Raw genomic sequence first — 11,096 nt, forward strand, 5'->3', positions numbered from 1 at the left:
TTCCCTCTAGTCTTACACTGCTAAATTAGGGACGGCTAGCGCAGATAGCCCTCGTGTAGCTTTGCGCGAAATTCAAAAACAAACAAACTAAAATAAAACGCTACTCAAGACTGGAGTACTTGCAAAACGGTATTTCTTTCAACATCTTATTTCTGTGAGTGTTGTTATTTTCAACTTCTGCTTAACATGAAGGAATTCTTCTAGCGAGATCAAAGTTTCATACATAATTTTACCTTAATGTTTGACTGAGGGTTAATTTGTGTCACAATGAAATATTATAAACTTTTTTATCAAAACGACGTCGAAAAGTATGTAGAGAGAGTGAATATTATTCTATAGTTGTTATTTTTTTTTATCAAGTATCGTCACAATGAACTTGTACATCATACTAAACTAAATATTTATATTAAGAACGTAGTACCCCAAAGGAAGTGTTAAGGTAATGACATAATCTAGCGTTTCGAATTGAATATACTTAAGGTTTCTTATTATTTCGTGTTTTCTAGGTAATATTTACAGATATTATTTAAAAAGTAAAAGACCGTTGTTCCTTGTTTCATTAAGATTGTCAGTTTAAAAGAACGTTTCAGTGTACGCTCTTCACACGGTGATCAAGTCTACCAACTAACCATTGGTCACACGGTGCTCAAGTCCACCAACTAACCATTGGTCACACGGTGATCAAGTCTACCAACTAACCATTGGTCACACTGTGATCAAGTCTACCAACTAACCATTGGTCACACGGTGATCAAGTCTACCAACTAACCATTAGTCACACGGTGATCCCGTCTACCAACTAACCATTGGTCACACGGTGATCAAGTCTACCAACTAACCATTGGTCACACGGTGATCAAGTCTACCAAATAACCATTGGTCACACGGTGATCAAGTCTACCAAATAACCATTGGTCACACGGTGATCAAGTCTACCAACTAACCATTGGTCACACGGTGATTAAGTCCACCAACTAACCATTGGTCACACGGTGATCAAGTCTACCAACTAACCATTGGTCACACAGTGATCAAGTCTACCAACTAACCATTGGTCAGCAAAAGAGAAGGTATGCAAGTTTAATTCAAAATCAGAATGGGTTGCCAATAAATAAATTAGCCGAAGAGAAACGGTAGAGTAACTTTGGTTTAAAGTTACCACTGTACACTCTGTTTTCTGGTAAAAAAGCTCTAACCAGTTCGTGTGCCTGTGTTTTCATGTTCTATCGAATTAAAAGTGTTAAGTTATCAACACAAACCACATTTACCTGTGTTCTAAACAACTCCACCGCAAAGACTCCTAAATAAAATACTAATGTTAAACAAGTGACCAATTATTCACGGATTTTCTGCCCTTTTGCTGGAATGTGGAGTATCTTTATGTAACCAGAGATATGTGGTTTTCGGATAATCAGGTAGAAAGATGAGGTCCAAGTTTAGTTCTATCTGCTCTTGTAAATGCTTTGAATATAGTGAAGATTATCATTGCAAAGTGCTTTGTAGAATGATTCTTACAAATGCCAAATGTCCAAGAAAGCTTTGTGGCTATCTTGAAGCACGTGGAGAAACTCGATAATCAGTAGTATTATATTTTAAGATAGTCACAGTGCTTTTCAGTTTATTTAAATCCTACGTGTATGGAGACATTTTACTAAGTGTAACATACTAGAACGAGCACGTCCAAAAGCCATATTATATCCGAACTCATAGTTACTATAGGAACTGTATAAACTGTCATGAACAGCGTCAGCATTTTCTAGACGGGACTCTTTGTATACAAAATAATAAATCTATATTTTCTTCTCAGGAAGCAAAGAGGCTGCTTTTATCCATGCTATCTTCAGTGCTGGTGTAGTTCAAGCTCTGACAGAGTCTTGTAGCTCGGGAAATCTAACGGTGTGTGCCTGCGACCGTTCTCAACAAGGCTACACTAGTACGGCAGATGGATGGAAGTGGGGTGGCTGCTCCGACAACGTACGTTACGGTATCTCTTTCGCTCGACTTTTTGTTGATGCCACCGAGAAAACGCCGCGTAAGACAGCAGCCGAGGATAATTCCCAGTCTGAGAATGACAAAAAGAAAAACTGGAAAAGGAGAATGCAACATCTTAAAGCTATGATGAATCTTCACAACAATCACGTGGGTAGACTGGTAAGTTGTTCCAAAATAATGACTGGTAAGTTGTTACAAAATAATGACTAGTATGTTGTTCCAAAATAATGACTGTTAAGTTGTTCCAAAATAATGACTGGTAAGTTGTTCCAAAATGATGTGGATAGACTGATAAGTTGTTCCAAAATGATGTGGATAGACTGATAAGTTGTTCCAAAATAATGTGGGTAGACTGGTAAGTTGTTACAAAATAATGTGGGTAGACTGGTAAGTTGTTACAAAATAATGTGGGTAGACTGGTAAGTTGTTACAAAATAATGTGGGTAGACTGGTAAGTTGTTCCAAAATACTATCTATATGCATCAGGTAATGCGTTGTATTTTAATCGTCATATGCCCCCCCCCCCAGTGTCACAGTGGTAAGTCTGCGGACTTATAACGCTAGAAACCGGACTTCGATACCAGTGGTGGGCAGAGCACAGATAGCCCTTTGTGTAGCTTTGTGCTTAACTACAAACAAACAAATAATCGTCATAAGTTAAGATGGCTTCGCGTTCATTAAAAACATTTCAAGCGAGACGCCGAAATATTGCTCATTCAGTTATTTACTTATTTCTTAATAAGTAATTCTTATTTGGTGAAGAGGTTAATAATACTTACACTTCTTTCTTTTCTATACTTTGTTTGTAGCAGCAGTTTCAAAGAATCTCCTCTAAGGTAACTCGCTGTCTGCGTTCCTTGTGTCCCACGTAAACGAAAAGCATCAATTCATGTTATGCTCGATTTCATCTATATAAATAAACGTCAATATGTGTGCATGTATATCTGTTCCCTATACGTTTACACATTTCGTGATCAATCTGCACCAAACTTAACACAGTGATACAGAATGACATGAGGAAGGTCATGGGAGGAGTTGAACCCCCATCTAATTGCGGAGAAACTACCAAATCAGCACAACTTGACATAGTGATACAAGATGACATGAGGGAAGGTCATGAGGAGGGGGGTTGGACCCCCCCCCCATCTAATTTCATATTGATAGAATTCCTAAAAAAAAGTTTGTATTTCTTTCCAGTATTGGAGTGTATTGCATTTTTTATTTTTATTATGTTACAAAAAATAGACGCACAAATTCTTATCCTTTGTTACAAACGAGTTTTTATTTCACGGTCATGCAGCTAGTTCTCCAATCAGAGAACAGTTCAATATTCAAGTTATGCATCCTGTGTAAGCTAATGAACAGCAATGTGGGTGGATTGTGAAAATGAAGCATAAAAAAAGAAACACAGGAAATACGTTAATAAATTAAACCCTTGAAATTTAAAATATTAACAATATCAAAAAATTGAAATAATGATATACAACCTTTGCATTGTTTCTGTTTGGTTAAAATCAGAAAAGAAGTCCTTTATAACAACAACAAAAAGTTGCACGCAATGCTTTCAGGCATTACTTTTGTTCTTAATATTCTGAACTATTCATATTTTTGGTTAACAATCAAATAATTTCAATATTATTCTACAGAATTATTGCACCATATTTCATTGCACTACCGCAGAAGGTAAGCGGTGTGGGATAGGCGCAGAGACGTTGTGATAAATGAGACATATTGTCAGGGCGAAAGAATATTTACCCAAATAATTGTTTTTGGTGTAGGATTATCTCATATTCCTTAATCGTTCTTCTTTCGAAAGCCATCATTTTTACCTGAATTCTGAGCTTGTAGTTTCGAAAGGGAATCGTACGATAATATATATATATACATATATGTGTGTGCCTAAAAATGAGGATGTAAAAAAAAATAATCAAGTGAATGGATACAAAAAATTCTATAATATAGAGGTATCTTCGGTCTACCTTCTCCATTAGGCCGGACCCGGCATGGCAGGTGGTTAGCGCGCTTGACTCGCAATCTGAGGGTCGTGTGTTCGAATCCCCGTCACACCAAACATGCCCGCCCTTTCAGCCGTGGGAGCGTTATAATGTGACGGTCAATCCCACTATTCGTTGGTAAAAGAGTAGCCCAAGAGTTGGCGGTGGGTGGTGATGACTAGCTGCCTTCCCTCTAGTCTTACACTGCTAGATTAGGGACGGCTAGCGCAGATAGCCCTCGTGTAGCTTTGCGCGAAATTCAAAAACAAACAAACCATTAGGCCGGACGTGGCCTTGTAGTTAGTTTGCCCGAGACTGTCGATCAAAGGGTTCACGGATTACGTTCCATTGCTGCAAAAACGTGCTCCGCACTTTGGAGTTATGAGCGATACCACTATTCGGTCAGATAAAAGTACACCGACAGGTGGCGTTGGGTGCTTTTGACTTCTTGTCTTCCCTTTGGTCCATCAGTTCAAAGTTAGGGACAGCCAAGATCTGTGCGAAAAATCTAAATAATTCATTTTCCGTTAAAACTATAAAAAAACAGGATAGTTTAGTTGAAGTCTGCTTTTACAAGAAAATGAATAAATCTTTTTCAGTATGGTGGGATTTTTGAATTTGGAAAAACATATGATTATGTACAAAAAGCATAAATATTAAAAATATGATACACACACATATATATTGAAATAATTTGAAACTAACTGACATAAGTATTCATTCGTGACAGAAGACTCTGTTTTTGTTCTTTTTTTAATATCAAAAAATAAATGTGGAGCCCAATCTATCGTTCGATTTGACACTTGCCAATGAGTTATACAGGTTTCGGGGAATTTCACCCCTTATCAGTATATCTGGACAAGGGAAAATCGAAAGAGTACGACTAAGATTCATATAGTGGTTAAATCTATATCATAAGTATTATGTTTTGAAAAGTTTTTTACTTAGATATTTATTTTTCTAGTGCTTTAAACAGCTTATGTGACTGAATAATTAACAAAAATAAGTTAGAAATATCAATGCTACACATTCTTGAAATTTCTAGATAAATATAGAATTATTATGTGAGTAAAAGACATTTTAAAACACCGTACAGTATTATTTTTTTATATTATTTATTGTGGAATCCCTTTACATTTCCAGATTAATATGCATACAGGACAATTACTGATCAGTTAGAATAATTTCTGTTTGGAATGTTTGTTTGAAGTTAAGCACAAAGTTACACAAATATCGAAATACGATTTCTAGCGTTATAAGTCCTCAGACATACCGCTGAGCCACTGTGGGGCTGCGAAGAATGCTACAGAGCTTGTATAACTTTACTCCTTGTAACTGTTTTGTTTTGTTTTAATTTCGCGCAAAACTGCTTAAAGGCTATCTGCGCTAGCCGTCCCTAATTTAGCAGTAATAGTCTAGAGGGAAGGCAGGTAGACAGCGCCACTCACCACCAACCCTTGGGCTACTGCTCTTTTACCAATGAATAATTGGATTGACCATCACATTATAACGCCCCCAACGGCGCAGATTGACACTCGAGCATCCTAACCAACAGGCTATTTGAGGCCACTCCTAATACATCAATAACTTTTAAATATTTTGCCGTCTGTTTGATTTCTGTATTATTAAGGCGAAATGGAAAAGCATTTTGAGCTACGAGACAACTTCGAAAAGGTCACCCTGTAGAAAAAAAACAACAAAAAACTTGAACTGTTAATAGGAGCTTATGTAGCAAATCCCGTAGTTCACAAGTTCCATACTCTGCATATATCTCTCTTTTATTTGTTAATCTTGTGTTAAGTATAATAAATAGTATAATTTTGCTTCAACTCGAAGCTGAGCTGAGACGGAATGTATTCAAGAGTACTACTTGGCGTGTGCCGTATCTTAGGTTTAGTGAAAACCTTAGAAAGAAGAAAAGAATCACTCTTAAGCTCTCAGAAAGAAAGCTTATGTAAGAGAAAGAACGTAAATGTTGTTGTTGAGACATTAGCTTGATCCCAATGAACTTCAACAGGAAGAGCAAACAGTGTCTCATGTGGCTAGCAAGAATCATATGTAAAAGGCTTTTATGTTGCTCCTAAGACTTGTATCAGGACTAAACGAGAACTTGATGAACACGTTATTCATCTTTTCTCTAAAAGAAAAGTCTACAACTGCTACATGAAAAACGAACAGGAAGCCTAACTTTATCGAACTTCATCTTAACAAGGAATAACCCCAGTTAGTAACCGCGGAGTATTTAATGAGGCAAAATTATTTATCTTAATTATTCCACGCTTCTTACAGTAAGTCAAAACAACAATTACGGCAAACCTCCAAACATTTTTTCATGATTTTTAATAAATCAGATGCTCTATGACATGTTGGTTTTACAACTTTTTTTTTTCAGTTTATTGTCTTACTAGTTCCTCTAACTAGTGGGTAGATAATAGACATGCACAACACTTACTTGCAGACATTTTTAATCATCAAGGAACTTTCCTCGTGCTTCCTGGCTTGTAAAAGCCACCTAGATGGAATTTCGGGAACAAAAGTTACTCTGTGTGGTCTCCCGACTTAACCCTAACCACGCCATCAAACAGGCGGTGCCGGGATGACATTGAAGAAGTTTGCAGAAAGCATAAATATACACGTAATTAAAGCTATCAAGGAGGGTTTTATGGTAACGGTAATTGCCAGTAATTAGGCCGCCAAGGGAGCCTAGTGTCGAAGAAAGACAACTGAAGTCACGTGACAAGGAAATTGTGACGAGCAGAGCTGTATTAAATATTCATTGGGTTTAGTGCGAGTCAGTATAGGCCACACAAGTAGTCAGTTCCCAGAGGATGGTATATTTGTAAATCTTTATCATTTACATGGAAAAGATTTAGTCCTATACATTCAGTGATGTTTTATATGTTGTTTAGCTTGCATATTCATTACACCATGCCAGGTGGTAAATTTTATTTTTATCGGCGTTGTACAAGTAGTTTTCCCTGCAGGTGGCAATGTAATAGGATTTTTGCACCTTTGACCACGTTTGTTTATACGGAAAGATCGGGAAAATCATATATTTTTGTTTTTAATAAGTGATTATTTTGGGACCAATCCGGAAATAGAAGAATAATGTGAATGATTTTTTAAACCGAAGTTATATAAGCATAAAATATATAAAGTAGTAACTTGTTATTCATAAGCTTGTTCAATCTATCTCATATTTAATGTTGATTGGAGCTTTAGTTTCAAGAACTGTCTAAAAACGAGTTAATGTACAAGCTAATGTAAAGTCTCTGAAATTCTAAGTATCATAATATTTAAATTATTATGCTTTTGTTAAAGAATTTAAAAAAAATTAATTCAAGTTTTATTAAACGTTTTTTTTTTTTTGCTGTTGTTGTTTTTTGTAAAAAAATTTAATTGAAATAGTTGTGAAAATATTTATCTAGACACGTATACACTTTCATGCTAGGAGCAGACAATCATTCAACCTAACAGTCTCCCGGTGAGTTAGCGGTAAATTCACAGACTAACAGGGTTAAAACCCAGGGTTAGATTCCCCGCAATCAAAAGAGCACATTTTACCCAGTGTTTAGTTTTGCGCTAAAAGAAACAATTCAATTTAATAGCCCCCCCCCAGTGGCTCAGCAGTATGTCTGCGGACTTACAACGCTAGAAATCGGGTTTCGATACCCGTGGTGGGCAGAGCACAGATAGCCCTTGTGTAGCTTTGTGCATAATTAAAAACAAACAAACAATTTAATAACAGAGGTGATGGTCCTGCCATCTGTTGCTATAACTTATAAGTTAAATTAAAAGACTATTGCTGTAATTTAAGGTTTGGTTTGGTTGTTGTTAAGCGTAAAGTTACATAATAGGCCGTATGTGTTGTGTCCACCACGGGTATCGAAACCCGGTTTTTAACATTATAAGCCTTCAGACTTATCCCTGAGTTATGGGTGTTGTAATTTAAGATTTGTTGACGACTGTACAGTGATAATTTATTACTTGCTTCAAACAGGCTGCTTTAGGAAATTCATATTTCTTAGTTGTTCGGTGGTTTTAATCGTTCTAATATAATTGTTAGTTGGGGCAGAAAAAAAAAGCTACATTTTAAATTAAATATTCCATATATTTTAATGAATAAAACTAAAAGAGTAAAATTTTATGGCACACTTAATTAGTTAATAATATGATCTTACAACTAAATCCAACATTTTCTGAGTTAAAATTAATCTTATGTCTATATTTTACAGGCTGTCTCCAAACATATGCAACTAAAATGTCGTTGTCATGGAGTGTCTGGGTCCTGTGAGCTTAAAACTTGTTGGCGAAAGCTGCCATCATTTTATGAAGTAGGTACGCACTTAAAACAGAAGTACGAAGAATCAGTAAGAGTGAGGAAAGGTCGAAGGAAATTACGCCGTCGTGACAAAAGAAGGCCTAAAGTACGAAAATATGATCTTGTCCATCTTCGCAGATCTCCAAATTTTTGTCTACAAGACCTTGCAAATGGTATTCTCGGAACTACTGGACGTCAGTGTAACAAGACGTCAAAGAATGCCGACGGTTGTGACTTATTATGCTGTGGACGAGGGTATAACACGCAGCTAATAAGGCACAGCGAAAGATGTAGGTGTAAGTTCCACTGGTGTTGCAATGTGAGTTGTGATATTTGTGTAACAGATGTAGAGATTTACACATGCAAGTGATACGAAATTTATTCTTAAAACTGGCTGACACCTGAGAGAAGAAAGTAGAAAGTTTTTTATTACTTTATATTCCGCTGCAAGCAAATACGGGTGACAAACCGATTCTTAGGCGGAGTATTTGTGATTTTGTATAAAGAGTTTGAACACAGACTAATGTTCAATCATGTGGACGGCTGTCCAAAATTGTACAGTAAGTTGGTTATGTATGTATAAACAGGTCAAAAGATGCTTTTGTACCAAAAAATAGCATTTTTCTTTTAGCTTGAATTTCAAAGGTATTTTAAACATTTGTATAATTAAAACATCGAGATTAAGAAAAGGTTTCAGGGGAGCAAAGAAGAGATTTAAAGCAATGATCAGTCATTTTCTCGTGTCTTAATAGATGGGGCTTCGTGGATTACCATAGAGCTTTGCATTTATTTATATTGACTGTGATAACATGCAGATAGTAAGTAACAATAACAACATATATGCAAGAACTTGTTTTCTATAGGAAAGTTTCAGAGCTGTGCTTAATTTAGTAGGTTTTTATCCACGATACGTGGACTTGTAAAATGTTAACACACTATTTGTTTTCATATAGTTGTTAGTCGAAGGTTGAATTTCGTACCTGAACACCGAAGTTTACTGACATAGGTTTGCTTATAGATATACAAACTACATTTTTCAAGAGAGATTAAAGTTGCATGAGGAAAAATTGTGTTTCTTGCGTCCAAAATATTGCTGTTTATTTTTATATTAAAAACACAAAGAAGTGGGTTCGAGTGTTCAAATTGAAATTCATTAGAAAGAGGTAGTAGAAGAAGCTCCAAAAGAAAATCTTGTTCAATCAGAGATTTTGTTTCTAATAATTGCCTTTAAATCAGTCTTAATTTTTAAGGCTAACCAATAAATGCATAAATAATAAACTTTTCTTTGTTGGTATATTTATCTTAGTTTCTGGTTGAAAATGAATGTTCAAATATGCCATGAAACATGAGTTTAATATAACAATATAACATTCACACTGATTCACGCAAGGTTGTTGCATTATTGACTGCTTTTGGGAATGTTTAAGATTTCACTTATTTAAACTATTACTCGAGAAATAACACCGAACAAAGAAATAATAATTTTTAAAAAGTTCCTCAACATTTTAATCATGTAATAATTCTACTTTTATTACTTCCATTTTGAAAAAAAACTGTAAGGTTCTTAAATTTCACTTAATTTTAAGTCCTGCTAAAACGTAAAATGTTCATTATATAAAAATCATTCATAAATTCAAATAAAAAGAAATTTTACAGAATATGTTTTCGACACAAATCATTGAGGTTTAATCAGTCATAAATTATTATTTTGTGACGAGATAACTATGTATTGCTACCGTATAAATGCTGAAGATATAACGTTGATATACATTTTAAGAAATTATGATCAATATAATTTACTGGCTCAAGATAATATCTAATATGTTAAAAACAGGCAATTATTCAATGTAATATTATTACCTTTCTGATTAATCAAAGAAAGTACGTCTATATAAAACACAGAATATGGTCCTTCATTTGAATTAATTAATTAAGCTTTCACCTAAATTAAAGTGTATTCGTTTCCTGTAAGAAGCATGACATAATGAAACAGTTGTGACGTGAGGACCAGACGCCACATAAACGTACAAGTACCATCTTTTTGTTTTTTAACTCTCTAAGATGACTAAAGCATATGCCCCCCACTGGCCCAGCGGTATGTCTGTGGACTTACAATGCTAGAATCCGGGTTTCGATACCCGTGGTGGGCAGAGCACAGATAGCCCTTTGTGTAGCTTTGTGCTTAACTACAAACAAACTAAAGCACATAAACTGTTGCGTGAAATATAAAATAACGAAGTAAAGATTTCGTCCATTAAAGAAAATGTCACATCCATATCCATACAGCCAGACCTATATATCTGTCACGTGATCATCTTCTTTGGGCCATCAAAGGTCCACAGTTACTGAATCACAAGTTTAAAACCTCTTGCAGACATCTCATTTGAAATAATGGTTTCATCTTCATAACTTCATTCTTCTTATACGTGCTAACTGCAAGATTGATAAATATAGCAAAATATTTTTGATTCATAAGTTTCATCTTCAATACGAAGAAGGCCTTTGAATAAGCCAAGTTCCTTATGATTGGTAGTTTCATCTCTATGCAGAGGGCTCTAGATGTGAAACGATTGTCATAAATGATAAATTTCGTCTCTATCATAATGTCTCTGCATCTACCAACCTCCTTACGATTGACAAATTTCGCTTCTTTTCAGCGACTTGTAGATGTGCCAACATTTTTCATGAATGATAAATTTTGTCATCATTTCATAGGCTTCTGGATGTTTCAAGTTCCTTATGATCGGTAATTTCATCTCTAGGTATGTGGATATCTACATCAATGATAA

At 35.4% G+C, this 11,096-nt stretch overlaps 1 protein-coding gene across 1 annotated transcript in view; it reads left to right on the forward strand.

The window, feature by feature from the left end:
• LOC106462648 (protein Wnt-7b-like) overlaps nt 1-9,498 on the forward strand; it is a 53,707-nt gene extending 44,209 nt beyond the window's left edge. The window contains exons 3-4 of the mRNA XM_022390346.1: nt 1,808-2,151; nt 8,222-9,498. Coding sequence (XP_022246054.1) covers nt 1,808-2,151; nt 8,222-8,677 — 800 coding nt within the window. The 3' untranslated portion in view covers nt 8,678-9,498. The remainder of the gene's footprint in view (nt 1-1,807; nt 2,152-8,221) is intronic.
• Nucleotides 9,499-11,096: the final 1,598 nt, after the last annotated feature.

This window comes from Limulus polyphemus, unplaced genomic scaffold (assembly GCF_000517525.1).
Source record: "Limulus polyphemus unplaced genomic scaffold, Limulus_polyphemus-2.1.2 Scaffold47, whole genome shotgun sequence".
Lineage (NCBI taxonomy): Eukaryota > Metazoa > Arthropoda > Merostomata > Xiphosura > Limulidae > Limulus > Limulus polyphemus.